The sequence below is a fragment of the Bubalus bubalis genome, chromosome 16, assembly GCF_019923935.1.
Source record: "Bubalus bubalis isolate 160015118507 breed Murrah chromosome 16, NDDB_SH_1, whole genome shotgun sequence".
Taxonomy (NCBI): domain Eukaryota; kingdom Metazoa; phylum Chordata; class Mammalia; order Artiodactyla; family Bovidae; genus Bubalus; species Bubalus bubalis.
The window spans coordinates 49805165-49820070 of NC_059172.1; the positions used below are offsets into that span (position 1 = coordinate 49805165).

General features: G+C 45.0%; 1 protein-coding gene across 15 annotated transcripts in view; it reads right to left on the reverse strand.

Moving 5' to 3' along the window:
- The window catches only part of PLEKHA7 (pleckstrin homology domain containing A7), a 229650-nt gene that overhangs the window by 44303 nt on the left and 170441 nt on the right, over positions 1-14906 (reverse strand). For all 15 annotated transcript variants that reach the window (XM_025266706.3, XM_025266703.3, XM_025266704.3 and 12 more), the window contains one exon: positions 7207-7674. In XM_025266706.3, coding sequence (XP_025122491.2) covers positions 7207-7674 — 468 coding nt within the window. The remainder of the gene's footprint in view (positions 1-7206; positions 7675-14906) is intronic.

The following is a 14906-nucleotide window of genomic DNA, read 5'->3' on the forward strand; positions in this document are numbered from 1 at the left end:
TGCACTCCCTGACTCTACCCCTACCCCTGTATTTTATTATACAAGTATGCATTATTTTAAATACTAGGAAAACATGGAAGGCTAGAATTTCAAATCAACTTCATAGAATGTGGTAAGATTCTAAGGCTGTATCAGTCTGCCCTTGCAAACCACCATTCTAAAGGAGTTTAATAAAGTGAAATATAATAGACACCTCCATGTACTGAAAGAACTGTTAGAAATAATTCCTCGTGAGGTCTAGAGTTGTGAATACGAGATCATATTACAGTTCAAATAACCCTCCTTGCCAAGTCCAACATGCTCCAGCTAATGAGATTAGCAGAGTCTCCATCATACAGAGCATGGGTATTCCTCTTCTGTATTTTCAAACGGAGGAGCTCCCTTTATTAAGCAGCCAGATCTACTTATTACTTGACTGTAAGAGATTATAAAAACATCTTTAAGGGGGAAAAAAGATAACTCTGATATGTGATATGCAATCCCTCCCAGATACACGTGAATAATCAAAGACTGAGTGTTTTGTTGACCTCAGAGGCTGAAAGCTTTCTTCTCCAAGGGTCGTCTTCAACCCGTAAGCCCACTGAGCACTGCTTCCACCATGAGGCTGAGATTCCTCTCACTGAGTGCACAATGACCTCCAAGGCCAATGAGCTGTTTTCATCCACAGACCTCATGTCTGCCCCTTAGATAAGAATGGCTCCACATCCTAGGGACAGTTCAACACCTTCCCCGGCCACCTTTACTTCCCTGCAGTTGGCTTCTCATCCTTTAGCTCCTTGCTCTGCCCCCAGCCCCCAACATGTGTAGCAGAATAACCTAGGTCTGTGAGCTGCCAGGCACATTTCACAATCACAACTTATAACTGCATATCAGCTGCACAGCTTTTGAAAGTCATTTCTGCATCCCTGTTACAAAGGTTTATCACTGGCCATGCCTTCTTTCTGGTTCCCTTCTGCCTTGCCCTCCCAGTACTCTGCCTTCTGACCTAACTTCAAAACTCTAGCTCTATCATGAAGGTCTACCCACCTAAGGCCCTTCAAGCAGCTTGGTGAAACCAAAGGCCTCTGCTACTGAGTGCAAGACCAGCAGAGACTGACGTTTCAGATTCTCCTTCCAGGTGCCCACCCCACTCAGAAAGCACCACACCTAGGAAGCAAGCTGCCGACTGGACTCCTTCCAAATGAATCCCCTCTCTCCATACCCCAGTTTTCCTCCTCCATCTCCTACTAGACTTCTTTAAGCAGTCTCTGCTTTTGCCCACTCCCTGGGGCTGGAGATCCTCAGGCTTCTGCCATTGAAAAGTGAAAGTCACTCAGTTGTGTCTGACTCTTCATGACCCCGTAGACTGTAGCCTACCAGGCTCCTCTGTCCATGGGATTCTCCAGGCAAGAATACTGGAGTGGGTTACCATGCCCACCTCCAGGGGACCTTCTTGACCCAGGGATCAAACTTACGTCTGCCAGCATCTCCTGCATTGCAGGAGGATTTTTTACCTACTGAACCACCAAGGAAGACTCAAGTCTGCCGCTGGCCCTCTGCTACTATTTCCTCCAAGCCAGTTATTCTCAACCCTGAGCGCATGTTAGAATCACCAGGGGTACGGGATATTTTGAAAACTCCTGATGTCCAGGCTGAAACTGGGATCATCAGAATCAGATTTCCAGGCAGGGGACACGGGCCTCAGTAAATGTCAAACCTCTCTCATATACTGGTATCACCTGGAGAGACTTTAAAATAGACTGATGCCCTGACCTTGCCCCAGACCAAAGAAAGCAAAATCTCTTGGGCAGGGCCTCAAATGACCAAACTGTGCAGCCAGAATTAAAAATCAACTGCTTGAAGTGTTCAACCCTGGGTGATCTCCACTACTGCCTGGGCATCAGTTACCACCTCCATGGCAGTGCCTTCCAAATCTCTCCCTAACCTGAACTCACATTCCCTAGGGCATCAGTTACCACCTCCATGGCAGTGCCTTCCAAATCTCTCCCTAACCTGAACTCACATTCCCTAGGGCATCAGTTACCACCTCCATGGCAGTGCCTTCCAAATCTCTCCCTAACCTGAACTCACATTCCCTAGAACCTATTGCTTATTTCCACATGGGCATTCCACAGGTACCACATTCCTCTTCAAGCTTATTCCTCTCTCCCATGCTCAGTACCACACCTAGCTATTAACCAAGTCAAACATTAAGGTTAACCTCAACTCCACCTGTGGCCCTCCTCACCTTCCAGCCCTGGATAAATCAGTTCGCCAAGCCCTGTACCTACCCAATCTCAGCATCCATGTGTCCTATCCATCCCATCCTCACAATCCTCACCATCTTCACTGCTTTCATTGAGGTCTTCCTTGCCTCCTACCCAAAATATGACCACTTCATACTTGACTGTGTTCTTTCCAGATTTTTCTCCACTTAACTATCTTCTATATAGCCACCAGAACAAGGAGTTAACTGAATACAGTTGTCAAAGATAATACGAGGGTGGGGAAACAGGGACACTTTTGGCGGCAGTATAAACTGAAATAACACTGTTGAAGGTCAATTTTGTAAAATCAATCAAAATCAAAATCACATATATCCTCTGACTTAGTCATTCTATTTCAAGCAATCTGTTCTCCAAGTATACCTGCACTTATTTGTAAAGACAATTGGCCATGGACATTGACTTCAGCATGGTTTGTAATAATAGCAAATGTTAACAATCAACCTAATCTTCCATCAACAGAGAAATAGTATAAAGATCACTGTAGATGAATATAATGCAATATTCTGTACCATTTCAAATTAATAATCTAAGTCTATATGTCTGATATGGAAGGTAAGCCAAGATATATTAAAATATCTGTATATTCATTGGCATATTAAGTGAAACAAAGCGAGATGAAGAACATGGATTTTTGTTTTGTTTTTAACACAGTGGTTGGTCATCGGGGAGTAGATCTAGGTTTCTGAAATAAAATAGAAGGGCACTTATTTTTTAGTATTTACCCACTGTTATTATTTTGATTTTTTACCTTATTAGTAAATTGCTGACTATTTGAGGGCCCTGAATAAAGGGAGATTTACACATCTAGCTCTGAGTTTGGTGATAAACTAGTAATGAGTACAGAGAAAACTATGGTCCAGCAGTGAATATTTATATTTTACATTATGTAACTATGTAAAAATTGACTAATGATCTAAATAAAAATTACAACTATATTATAAAGCTGGAATAAGAGTAAGTGTGTTTTTGGAAAGGAAAAGCAGAGAGGGGAATAAGAGCCTTAAATCGTTATTTTCTAGAGTAGAATGTCAATAACTAACTAAAACTGAAAATCAAGAAACCAAGCAGTATAAATATCTTATTTGGAAATACAGAAACAAATACTGAAAACTACTAAAAAAAACTTGACTGTGTAGTCTCATTTTGGATGGCGGTACATCAGAATCCCCTGGGAAATTTCTTCACCATGTACATGGGTATGCTGTGTTACAACTGGGAATAGGTAAGGAGTACAGTTCAGTTCAGTCACTCAGTCGTGTCCAACTCTTTGCGACCCCATGAACTGCAGCACACCAGGCCTCCCTGTCCATCACCAACTCCCGGAGTTCACCCAGACTCACGTCCATCGAGTCAGTGATGCCATCCAGCCATCTCATCCTCTGTCGTCCCCTTCTCCTCCTGCCCCCAATCCCTCCCAGCATCAGAGTCTTTTCCAGTGAGTCAGCTCTTCGCATGAGTTGGCCAAAGTACTGGAGTTTCAGCTTTAGCATCAGTCCTTCCAAAGAAATTCCAGGGCTGATCTCCTTCACAATGGACTGGTTGGATCTCCTTGCAGTCCAAGGGACTCTCAAGAGTCTTCTCCAACACCACACTTCAAAACCATCAATTCTTCGGCACTCAGCCTTCTTCACAGTCCAACTCTCACATCCATACATGACCACTGGAAAAACCATAGCCTTGACTAGACGAACCTTTGTTGGCAAAGTAATGTCTCTGCTTTTGAATATGCTATCTAGGTTGGTCATAACTTTCCTTCCAAGGAGTAAGCATCTTTTAATTTCATGGCTGCAGTCACCATCTGTAGTGATTTTGGAGCCCAAAAAATAAAGTCTGACACTGTTTCCACTGTTTCCCCATCTATTTCCCTTGAAGTGATGGGACCGGATGCCATGATCTTCGTTTTCTGAATGTTGAGCTTTAAGCCAACTTTTTCACTCTCCACTTTCACTTTCATTAAGAGGCTTTTCAGTTCCTCTTCACTTTCTGCCATAAGGGTGGTGTCATCTGCATATCTGAGGTTATTGATATTTCTCCCGGCAATCTTGATTCCAGCTTGTGTTTCTTCCAGTCCAGCATTTCTCATGATGTACTCTGCATATAAGTTAAATAGCAGGGTGACAATATACAGCCTTGACGTACTCCTTTTCCTATTTGGAACCAGTCTGTTGTTCCACGTCTAGTTCTGACTGTTGCTTCCTGACCTGCATACAAATTTCTCAAGAGGCAGATCAGGTGGTCTGTTATTCCCATCTTTTTCAGAATTTTCCACAGTTCATTGTGATCCACACAGTCAAAGGCTTTGGCTTAGTCACAGAAATACATATTTTTCTGGAACTCTCTTGCTTTTTCCAGCAGATGTTGGCAATTTGATCTCTGGTTCCTCTGCCTTTTCTAAAACCAGCTTGAACATCAGGACGTTCACGGTTCACATATTGCTGAAGCCTGGCTTGGAGAATTGTGAGCATTACTTTACTAGCGTGTGAGATGAGTGCAATTGTGCGGTAGTTTGAGCATTCTTTGGCATTGCCTTTCTTTGGGATTGGAATGAAAACTGACCTTTTCCAGTCCTGTGGCCACTGCTGAGTTTTCCAAATTTGCTGGCATACTGAGTGTAGCAATTTCACAGCATCATCTTTCAGGATTTGAAAGAGCTACCTAACCTTAAAATTAGGTAATTAGATTAGATTACATTAGATTACCTAGTCTTAAAATTCTCCCCAGCTATCCTGATTCCTCTTCCCTGACAATACCCTTCAAACCACTGTCCTAAATATTAAAAGCTATCATGCCACACTCCATTTTAAGTCCATCAGTGGCTTTCACCAGCCTTCAAGATTAAATCCAGACTCTTCATTCAGGCTTATCAGGGCCAAATCCATGCCCCTCCTCTCTGCTTCTACTTCTGATTTCTCTTGCTTTTATCTGCCCTAGTCAGCCCCATACTGATTTCAGTTTCTAAGAGATGTTATATATAAGAAGAAACAGCTAACTTACCATGAGTAGCTTCTGTCTGACACACCATTACCTCTGTTGGATCTCCCTTCTGTTGTAACACAAAGTGCTGGGATACCACCTATGCACTCAGGGCTCCCCATCAACATGTCCAACCAGATGCCAAACCTCCACACCACAATCCACATCCACCTGCCTCCAAAACGTCTGGCCCACTGGAGATCTAATAGGTTCTCAAATTTAAATGTCTAAAATGGAAATCCTGATTTGCCCCCCGAAACTTGTTCCTAAGACTTCCCCATCTCAGCAACCACTCAGAACAAATTTTGTTCAATTCAAAATTTGAGGGATCATTCTTGTTCCTCCCTTTCTCTTATTCTGCACATCCAATTCATGGACAGGCTCTTCTGTCTCAACCTTCAAAATGTACCTCAAATTTATTTCTTTCTGTTTCCACCTTCACCAGGCTATCACCGTACTGGACTACTGCAACAGCCTGTTCCCTAGGCTCTGATCTACTTTGTGAATCAGATCATACCATTTACCTGTTCACAACCTTCCAGCAGCTCCCCCTATTGCTCTTTCAAATAAAATCCAAATTCCTTACCTTGGAGTAGCAGAACCTGCACGATACAACCCCTGCTAGTTTCCAATCTCACTCAGCAACAAAGTCACTCAGAACTACCTCCTAGGGGTCTACCAAGCCTGGCACCAAGAACAGAAGCTTTCCCCTTACATGTCCTAGGGCAGTAGCTGTTTTCAATAAGACACAAAATCTGATCAAACAGAACTGACACCTGGTCCGTGTCAGGAGGGAACTGGACAGTATCTCAGCTATAGGACTGAGGGCTGTCCTCATCTGACCCACAACAAGGTCTACCAACTGCTCAGGGAGCTTCCATTGTGAGTTCTTCACCATTTAACCTCACAACAGACCACCTGGATCAGATTACAGACTTTCTGCTGCTGCTAAGTCACTTCAGTCGTGTTTGACTCTGTGTGACCCCATAGACGGCAGCCCACCAGGCTCCCCCGTCCCTGGGATTCTCCAGGCAAGAATACTGGAGTGGGTTGCCATTTCCTTCTCCAATGCATGAAAGTGAAAAGTGAAAGTGAAGTTGCTCAGTCGTGTCCGACTCTAGTGACCCCATGGACTGCAGCCTACCAGGTTCCTCCATCCATGGGATTTTAGAGGCAAGAGTACTGGAGTGGGTTGCCATTACCTTCTCTGCAGACTTTCTGAATGGACCACAACTTTGCTGTCTTGTCTCCAGTCCGAGGCTTGTTTTAGAAGCCTTAGGATGGTGAAGGGGACCTGTTGTCTTCACAGTTTAGACAACACACAGTGGCTTCTAAGGACACTGGGAAAGCTGAGTGACCCTGAATTCTACACATTCAGAAATGTGTCCTAATGAATCTAAAATTATAAAATACAGACAGTGCTTTGCAAATAGCAAGCGATGTCTTCCCTCTAAATAATTAAAACCACTTCTCGAAGAAATGGGTATAATAAAGCCAAATGTCAACAGTGCCTGAGCACTTCCCTATGCCTGGAATTAAAAAGGGATCTCTATTTACTCTTAATTGCTACAACTATATCCCAGATGCAGAGAAGTAGCGAAGTAAGAGGAGAAGACCAATTACTATCTATAAGCTGACAGTCTCAAGGCATGCTCCCTGGGGCATGGGGAACCCCACTCTGTATATAATCTCGAGTGAGCTTGGCAGGCTCACGGACAGACTCTGAACTCCGTGTTTGCCACTAATCTGTGTGCCCCAGGCAAGTTCCCTACTCCTCCAAGCCCCAGTTTCTGTTTATAAATTGAGGCTCTTACCTTTCCTTGTAAGGTTGTTGCAGGGATTTATGAAGATAATGGGATAAAGAGTTTAAGGCCAGCGTGTACCCAGCCTGTGCTAGGGAAGTGATAGCTACTGTTACAACGTCATTACGCTCACTAGCAGCAGTGATCCTGAAGCTCTTACTGACCTCCTGCCGTCCCCTTTCTGGGCCTTTGCCCACTGCTCCACTTGGGCCAGGCTACTCTTCCTCTGGCTGTGCTTCTCAGGGTTGGTCCTGGAAGGGAAGGCCCGCTGGTACCCGGCAGTCCCATTCTGCTCTCCCGGGCCAGACGTGACGGGCAGCACTCCGTTCCTCTCCGCCCGCTGGGGCTGAGCCTGCTGGCCTCTCGGGCCGCTGGGTAAATCCACGAACAAGGCGTCCTCTTCGACTTGTGAGTATGGGGACCTGGCCTTGTTCCTGTCCCGCTTGCCCTCCAGTGGGTCCCTGGAGCGGTACCGGTCTTCCTCCTGCTCCCGCCTCTCGAATCCAAAGGAATCCTCGTGGCTGCGGTGAGGACAATCCCTCGCATGTCCAGGTCCCACGCGGCCACACTCTCGACAGGACTCTGTGTGGTTGGCCTGGGGGACCGCCTGCCGCTCCACCTTCTCCGTGTCCCTGCAATGACAACAGCATGTTCAGCCCAGCCCAGACTGGAACCCCTAGCCAAGACTTGCCAAAGAACACACTTTACACTCCAATTACCTCCAGGCCTTTGCATGGGCTCTTCCCTCTGCTTGGAGCCCCTTTCGTGCCTACTCCCTTACGTTGCTGGCCTAACTTCTACTCCTCTGGGATCTGGCTTAAATGTCACCTCCTCCAGGAAGCCACCCTACACACAGTCCCAGTCTAGATCAGGATCTTAGCTGACTGCAACTGTCAAACTAATCGCACTGGACCATAACTGTGTGTTTACTCATCTAGTGCCCAAGTAGACTACGAGTTCCTTCAGGCCCAAGGCCCAGCTGGCCAGTCATCATATGCCCAGAACTTCCACATAATGATGGTACAGAATAGCAGCTCTATAAACACTACTGAACAAATAAATGGCCTGTCTGTCTGGGGCAGGTTAGCTTGGATAGAAAGTTCCTGAGTCCAGGGTCTCCCCCGCTGGCATCTAGCATAGCCCAAAATACAATGAGCAGCATAATTAACAGTCCTCCAAGATGTTGAGTGAAGAGTCAGCATGGCAATCTCTCGATATGACCACTTACCTATCTTGTCAAGGAACTGCTCAAACAGGAATGTAAGAACATGGACATAACAATTTTCTGAAGCATCATTAGTCAGATATCAGAGATAAGGAAACTGAGGCACAGAAAAGATAAATGATTTGCCCAAGACCATCCTGCTGGGAAAAAGAGGCACCAGGGCTTAATTCCAGGCAGACTGCAGAGTCCAAGTACTGGGCCCACCACTCTCTACAGCCTCTCCATCTGTTTGTCTATGATCTGACACACACGCAGACCTGGAAACTATAGAGAAGGGGGCAGTGGTGACAGGTGAGGATGTGCGCTGAGGCTAAAGAGCTTCCAGGGCATAGAGAAGAAAGCCTCTTTCATGGCCCATCTCCCACTGGAAGCTGCCTCTCTCCCCACTCCTTGGGTCCAAGTTGTATCTGCATCCTCATTACTTGGTACTGGGGACACAGCAGCAGCTCCATATGCTTAGCAGAATTTAGACTGAGGAGGCAGGGGAACACACTCCAGTCTAGCTCAAAAGGACCAGAAAAATTACCATGGACTCTTGGACAGGCAGCCAGTCGACTTATACTCCTTGGTAAAAAGGTCCTGGCCTTGACGTCCATCACTTCTTGAAATGGCCAAGGCTGAAGGTTCAACAGAAGAATGAACATCAGAGGTGCTGCTGCATTTACATCTCAATGGCCAGACCTCAGGTGTCCTTGCAACAACCTCAGAACTTCAACTACCAATAATCAGCACAGATTCAAGGGAGAATCCATCCAGTGAGGGAGCTGGTTAAAATGTCAATATAAAGTGAAAATACCACCCCTAGCACAGGTCTGCTTCTTCATGTGTGCTGGCCTGTCAGCCTTAACACAGGCATGGAAACTGAGGAAAGCAATCTCATATCTCATGTCCGTGCCCACTACTCCTGTGTGCTGTGTCTGCTCAGTCACGTTTGATGTTCTGTGACCCCATGGACTGTAGACCACCAGGCTCCTCTGTCCACGGAATTTTCCAGGCAAGAATACTGGAGTGGGTTGCTATTTCCACCCCAGATGATCTTCCCAACCCAAAGATTGAACCCACATCTCCTGCAATTGGTAGGTGGATTCTTTAACACTGCACCACTTGGGAAGCCCCATGTACTCATTACTTTTCCATGAAAGCCCAAAGCTTTTGGGGGGAAAGAAAAAGCTTCTTTGGACTTCCTCTATCCATCACTAGGAGACATCTTTCCCCCATCTCCCACCCTTTCTGCTAACACAGTTTGAATTTTCACTTGGGGATCATCCTATCCCACTCTCAGTACCTGTAGTTTAGGTCCTGCTGACTCTACTGGTCCCTTTCAACCTGAGGCTCCAAGTCTCAGTGACTGGCTCACAGGCTAACAGGTCACCCAATCCAGGCCATTCAGAGCTAGTTCTGGGACTTTGGTTGGAGCTGGTCTTGAGCTGCTACAACTACATAGGAAACAGCTATCTGAGAATGAGGCTTCCCAGGTGGCGCTAGTGGTAAAGGGTGCCTGCCAATGCAGGAGATGTAAGAGACATGAGTTTGATCCCTGGATTGGGAAGATCCTGGTGGAAGAGCGCATGGCAAGCCACTCCAGTATTCTTGCCTGGAGAATCCCACAAACAGAGGAGCCTGGAGGGCCACAGTCCACAGGGAAGCAGAGTCAGACACAACCGAAGCGACTTAGCACACACACATCTGAGAATGAAAGCAGATGGAGAGAAATAGAATCTTAAAGACTTGTCCTGAACTCCTAGATTTAGCCATACCTAAACCAGATATATCTTTGGACTTTTTGGTTGTACATCAATAAATTGTTTCTCACTTAAGCTAGTCTGAGTTTGGGCTCTGTTACTCACAGTAGAAGGAGTCCTATTACATCATTTTATATTGACATATTTAGATGGTGACTTTTAAAAACCTTTCCATTCCTAAAGTCTGGTGGGTCTATAACCTCTAGTAGAAGAAACATGTGAAATATTCAAGGGCCCACACTTTTAAGAAAAAGTAATTCTTTTTCTTTTTTGGCTGTGCCATGCGGCTTTGTGGGATATTAGTTCCCTGACCAGGGATTGAACCCAAGCCTTGAGCAGTAAAGCATGGAGTCCTATCCTTTGGACAGCCAGGGAATTTTCAGAAAAAGTAATTCTTACTGGAAGTTTTTAAAGGGACAACTCTGTTCTACAAAGTACACTTTATAAATTTTAACTTTCTCTTTCTTTTCACACCTTGTCATAAAAGTGAAACAAATATGCTTTCACTGTGAAAGTGAAACACTGCAAACAAATATGCAGTGAAACAAATATGCATCCAAATGGAAGACACTGATTGAAGGGAAAAGAGGGTTTCTTCAACTGACAGATGAATGCATAAAGATGTGGTACACATACACAATGCAATATTACTCAGCCATTAAAAAGAATGAAATAATGCCATTTGTAACAACATGGATGGACCTAGAGAGTATCATACAAGTGAAGTAATTCAAAAAGAGAAAGACGACCACCACATGATATCACTTACATGTGGAATCTAAAATATGACACAAATGAATCTGTCTATGAAACAGACCCACAGACACAGAACAGACTTATGGTTGTGGGGGTGGGGAGTGGCAGGAGGGAAGGGTGGGATAGATTGGGAGTTTGGGATTAGCAGATGCAAACTATTACACTATTACATATAGAATGGATAAACAATGAGGTCCTACTGAATAGCATAGGGAATTATATACAGGAACCTCTGATAAACCATAATTGAAAAGATTATGAAAAAGAATATGTATATTTATGTGTGTGTATATATGTATGTATATATATGTGTGTGTGTGTATACATATATAAAACTGAATAACTTTCCTATACAGCAGAAATTAACACATTGTAAATCAACTATTTCAATAAAATAAATTTTAAATTAAAAAGGAGAGGATTTCTTCAACTTCAGAACTCAGGGGTTATGGGTACAATATCTTAGCCCAACCAACTGTAATGAGGATTTTTCTTTCAACCTCCATGTCTTTACTGAGAACCTATACATTCCCACTGAGGCGAGCACTTAGGGATATAGTATAGAAAATAGCCTCTGCTACCAGAGCCAGACAACCCTAAAGCCTGATTTAATCATAGTAACCACATTTAACACTGTTCTCTTGAGCTGATCCCAAATCATGGAGTTTGCCAGTCTTTTCTAACCTTGGAGTTAACTTATAACTATAAATCTTAATCCTTACTGTCTGTGTATATATATGATTGTATACATCCCAACACATGCCAATATGTCCTAAAAATAAAGTTGACTGAGAAAGATAAAACTTTTTTCTCAGATAAACTTTTTCTCAGATTGACACCAGCATTTACTGCAAAACAAACCCTAACAGGGTGCCTAAAAGAATGGGGGTCTGCTTGCCACCCAGCCCTAAGACTTGGGGTTATGAACAACAGCTCCTGTTTCGACAGCTGTTGGGCCTTACCCAAGATAAGATAGATGCCTTTGTGTCCAAAATATTCAGGCTATGGCTACAGGTAAAAAAAGTGAAGGGAATGTTCCCAACTCCCCCACCTTACCTGACTTAAACATTTAACTTGCTAAGTTACAGGATTTAAGGCAAAAGTGTTTTTTGGTCTTCTCCCTGTCTCTTTGAATTCCCTGCAATGTAACACATGACCTCTCAAATCAGGAGACCTGTCACACAATACATCTGCAGCACTCAATTTAGCACAGTGGTGGGGAAAGGACGTACCCCTCGGCTGTCAGTGACCGTGTCATTCAGAGAACAGGCCATGCACGGCATTGATGTTCAGCTAAGACGACAACAGCCCTTCCTGTGCAGGTCGTTACTGTTGATGCGAGTACCTGGTGTCGCTGGCTATTTAAAAACACAAGGAGTTCCTGACATTTGGTGATCACTGTAGCCACAGGCGTCACTTTCCAAGCATGACAAACCCAGAGTGCATAGGATTAGTGCCAGGCAGACCTGGATTCAACAGCTGGCTCCAGCCCATAGAAGCTGAGTGATCTTGGGCAATTCCCTGACCTCTCTGGTCTCAGGTTCCTCATCTGCAAAATGGGGACAACAAGCCCTACCTCCTTGGGTTCTTATGAGGAATCAAGGAGACGATGCACAGAAAGAGCACCGCGCTGGGTCTGGCACCTAAAGTGCGTGTGTTAGTTGCTCAGTCATGTCTGACTCTCTGTGACCCCATGGAATACATCCTGCCAGGCTCCTCTGTTCATGGAACGGCATTCTCCAGGCGGGAATACTGGAGTGGGATGCCATTCCTTCTCCAGGGCATCTTCCTGACCCAGGGATCAAACTCGGGTCTCCCACTTTGCAGGCAGATTCTTTACTGTCTGAGCCACCAGGGAAGCCATCACCAAATATAAATGTACTAGCTTCCCACATCTTTTCCTTCCTTGCCCCCATTTTTTCAAAGCAGCAATGTACCCAACAAAAAACTCACATTTCCTAACCTCCCTTGGAGCTGGGGGTGATCAGGTAACATAAATCTGGCCAATAAGATGTATGCAGAAATTGTTGGATGGGTCTCCCAGGAAAGCCTTTAAAAGAAAGAACACTTACCTGGCTTGGCTAACCTTCCCCTTCTTCCTGCCTAGAACTTAGACTGGAATGCAAGGTGACAAAAATGCAGATGAAAGCCACTTATCAAAACCTGGGTAGAAAGTAAGAAAGAGCCCAGGTCCCTGACAGCATCATGGAGCTACTATATGAGCCAGAACTAACTAACTGTGGATTCCTATTAGTGAGAAAACTAAAACCCAATTTGATTACACCGCTCTAAGTTGAGTTGTTCTATCACAGGCAACCAAACGTAATCCCTGATACAAGGGGCTGAGCCCTGCCCCGGCCACTTTCAGCACATGACAGCAACACTTTATGTCTGCTTAGAGAACATTCTTGCTTCCCCTGCAAGTGGGAAGAGCGCAAATCTCAGGCTGAGGATACTTCTATCTTATTCCTGTCCTTCACAAGAACTCAGAAGGTAACAGATCATACCAAGCAGTTGACACTATTATTTTATTCTGCTTCCAAACCCTTTATTTCACCAGGAAATAAGGAATAATATTTACTTCTTTCTTAATGTTACTTAGATACTTCACACACACTGGAAATCTCATGCGAAGACCTGAGCGAGAAAAGGAACCACACACAGCTTGTAGGGACTTAGCTGGACTTCAGTCCTGTTGGCAGACACAGCCCATTTGTCACAGTCCCACTGGAGGATCCCTCCCTGCTCACCATACCTAAATGACCAAACTAACAGCCCAGGAACAAGGGTCAGGCCATTGACATCCTTGGAGTGTTTGTCTCAACATCAGGTGGCAGATGTTCCTGTCCAGCTACTGAATAGCACAGGGAACTCTGCTCAATGTTATGTGGCAGCCTGGATGGGAGGGGAGTTTGGGGAGAATGGATTCGTGTATATGTATGGCTGAGTCCCTGCACTGTTCACCTGAAATTATCACAACAATGTTAATCAGCTCTATCCAATACAAAATAAAAAAGTTTAAAGTTTGGGGAAAAAAAAATTCTGTCCTGGAAAACCAGCTCAGCCAGTGTCAACAGATGCCAAGTCCTGAGCACTGACCCCAAGGCTCAGGAGGACAGTGGGCTCAAAAGCTGAAACCCACACTGTGCAGTCCACAGCCTTGTATAAAAGGCTGAAGCAAATGGCTCCAGAGTCTCCAGGAAGCCCACAGGCAGGCTTGCTCACTTGAATTAGTTCCTGAATTTGATGACAGAAACGTCTGGAGAAAAATGGAGACAGAAGTTGGTTTCTTCTTTTCCCAGACTTAACTAGGGCAGTTCCCCTGGGATGGGAGAAGATAGCTGGCTACCGTTCAGGCTCTGCTGTAAATAAACAATAGGTGGGTCTGTCCTCCCCCAGAGAAGAGTGAGGCTGAAGGACAAATGAACACCACACTGCCAAGCTCAGGCCGTCACTCCTCGCAGCAGTGGCTACTGGCAAAGTCCCTCGTGAAGTTTTAAGGACCTGACAAACCAGACAAAGAGAGGAAAGATGTAATGGCTGCCAGGTCTCCTCACTTTGTTCATTCCTGCCTGGAGAATCCTTTCCTCTTCCTCTACCTGGGTGAGTAGCGCTCAATTACCACAGCCCAACCTGAGCCAGTCTGGAGTTCTGGCACGCACCGAGCTCACTCACTTTCAGTCTGTCTATGGCAGTTCCAGTCTGGGTCACTCATTTTTTGTGGCCAATGCTTGGCTGTTTTATGCTGGGTCCTACTGTGTGCCAGGAACCCAGCACAGACCATCTCTAACCCCTAGAGCAATCTTGCAAGGTCAGGACTGTCAAGCCCAGAGAGGCTGAGGGCACTCACATGAGCACCAGCTTACTGAAAATAAATTGTCTCTACTGAAGGATAGGGATTATGGGGAGCACTTACTAACTGTAAAACCCTGAGCTAAAGGACTTTAAATATTATCTCTTATCATCACACCAAGCTAGAAATATTTTTTTATTATAGGTAATGAACACGAAGCTCAGAGTGGTAAAGCAACTTGCCCTGATCATGCAACCAGTGACATGAAAGTCACTCAGTCGTGTCCGACTCTTTGTGACCCCGTGGACTGTAGCCTGCCAGGTTCCTCTGTCCATGGAATTCTCCAGG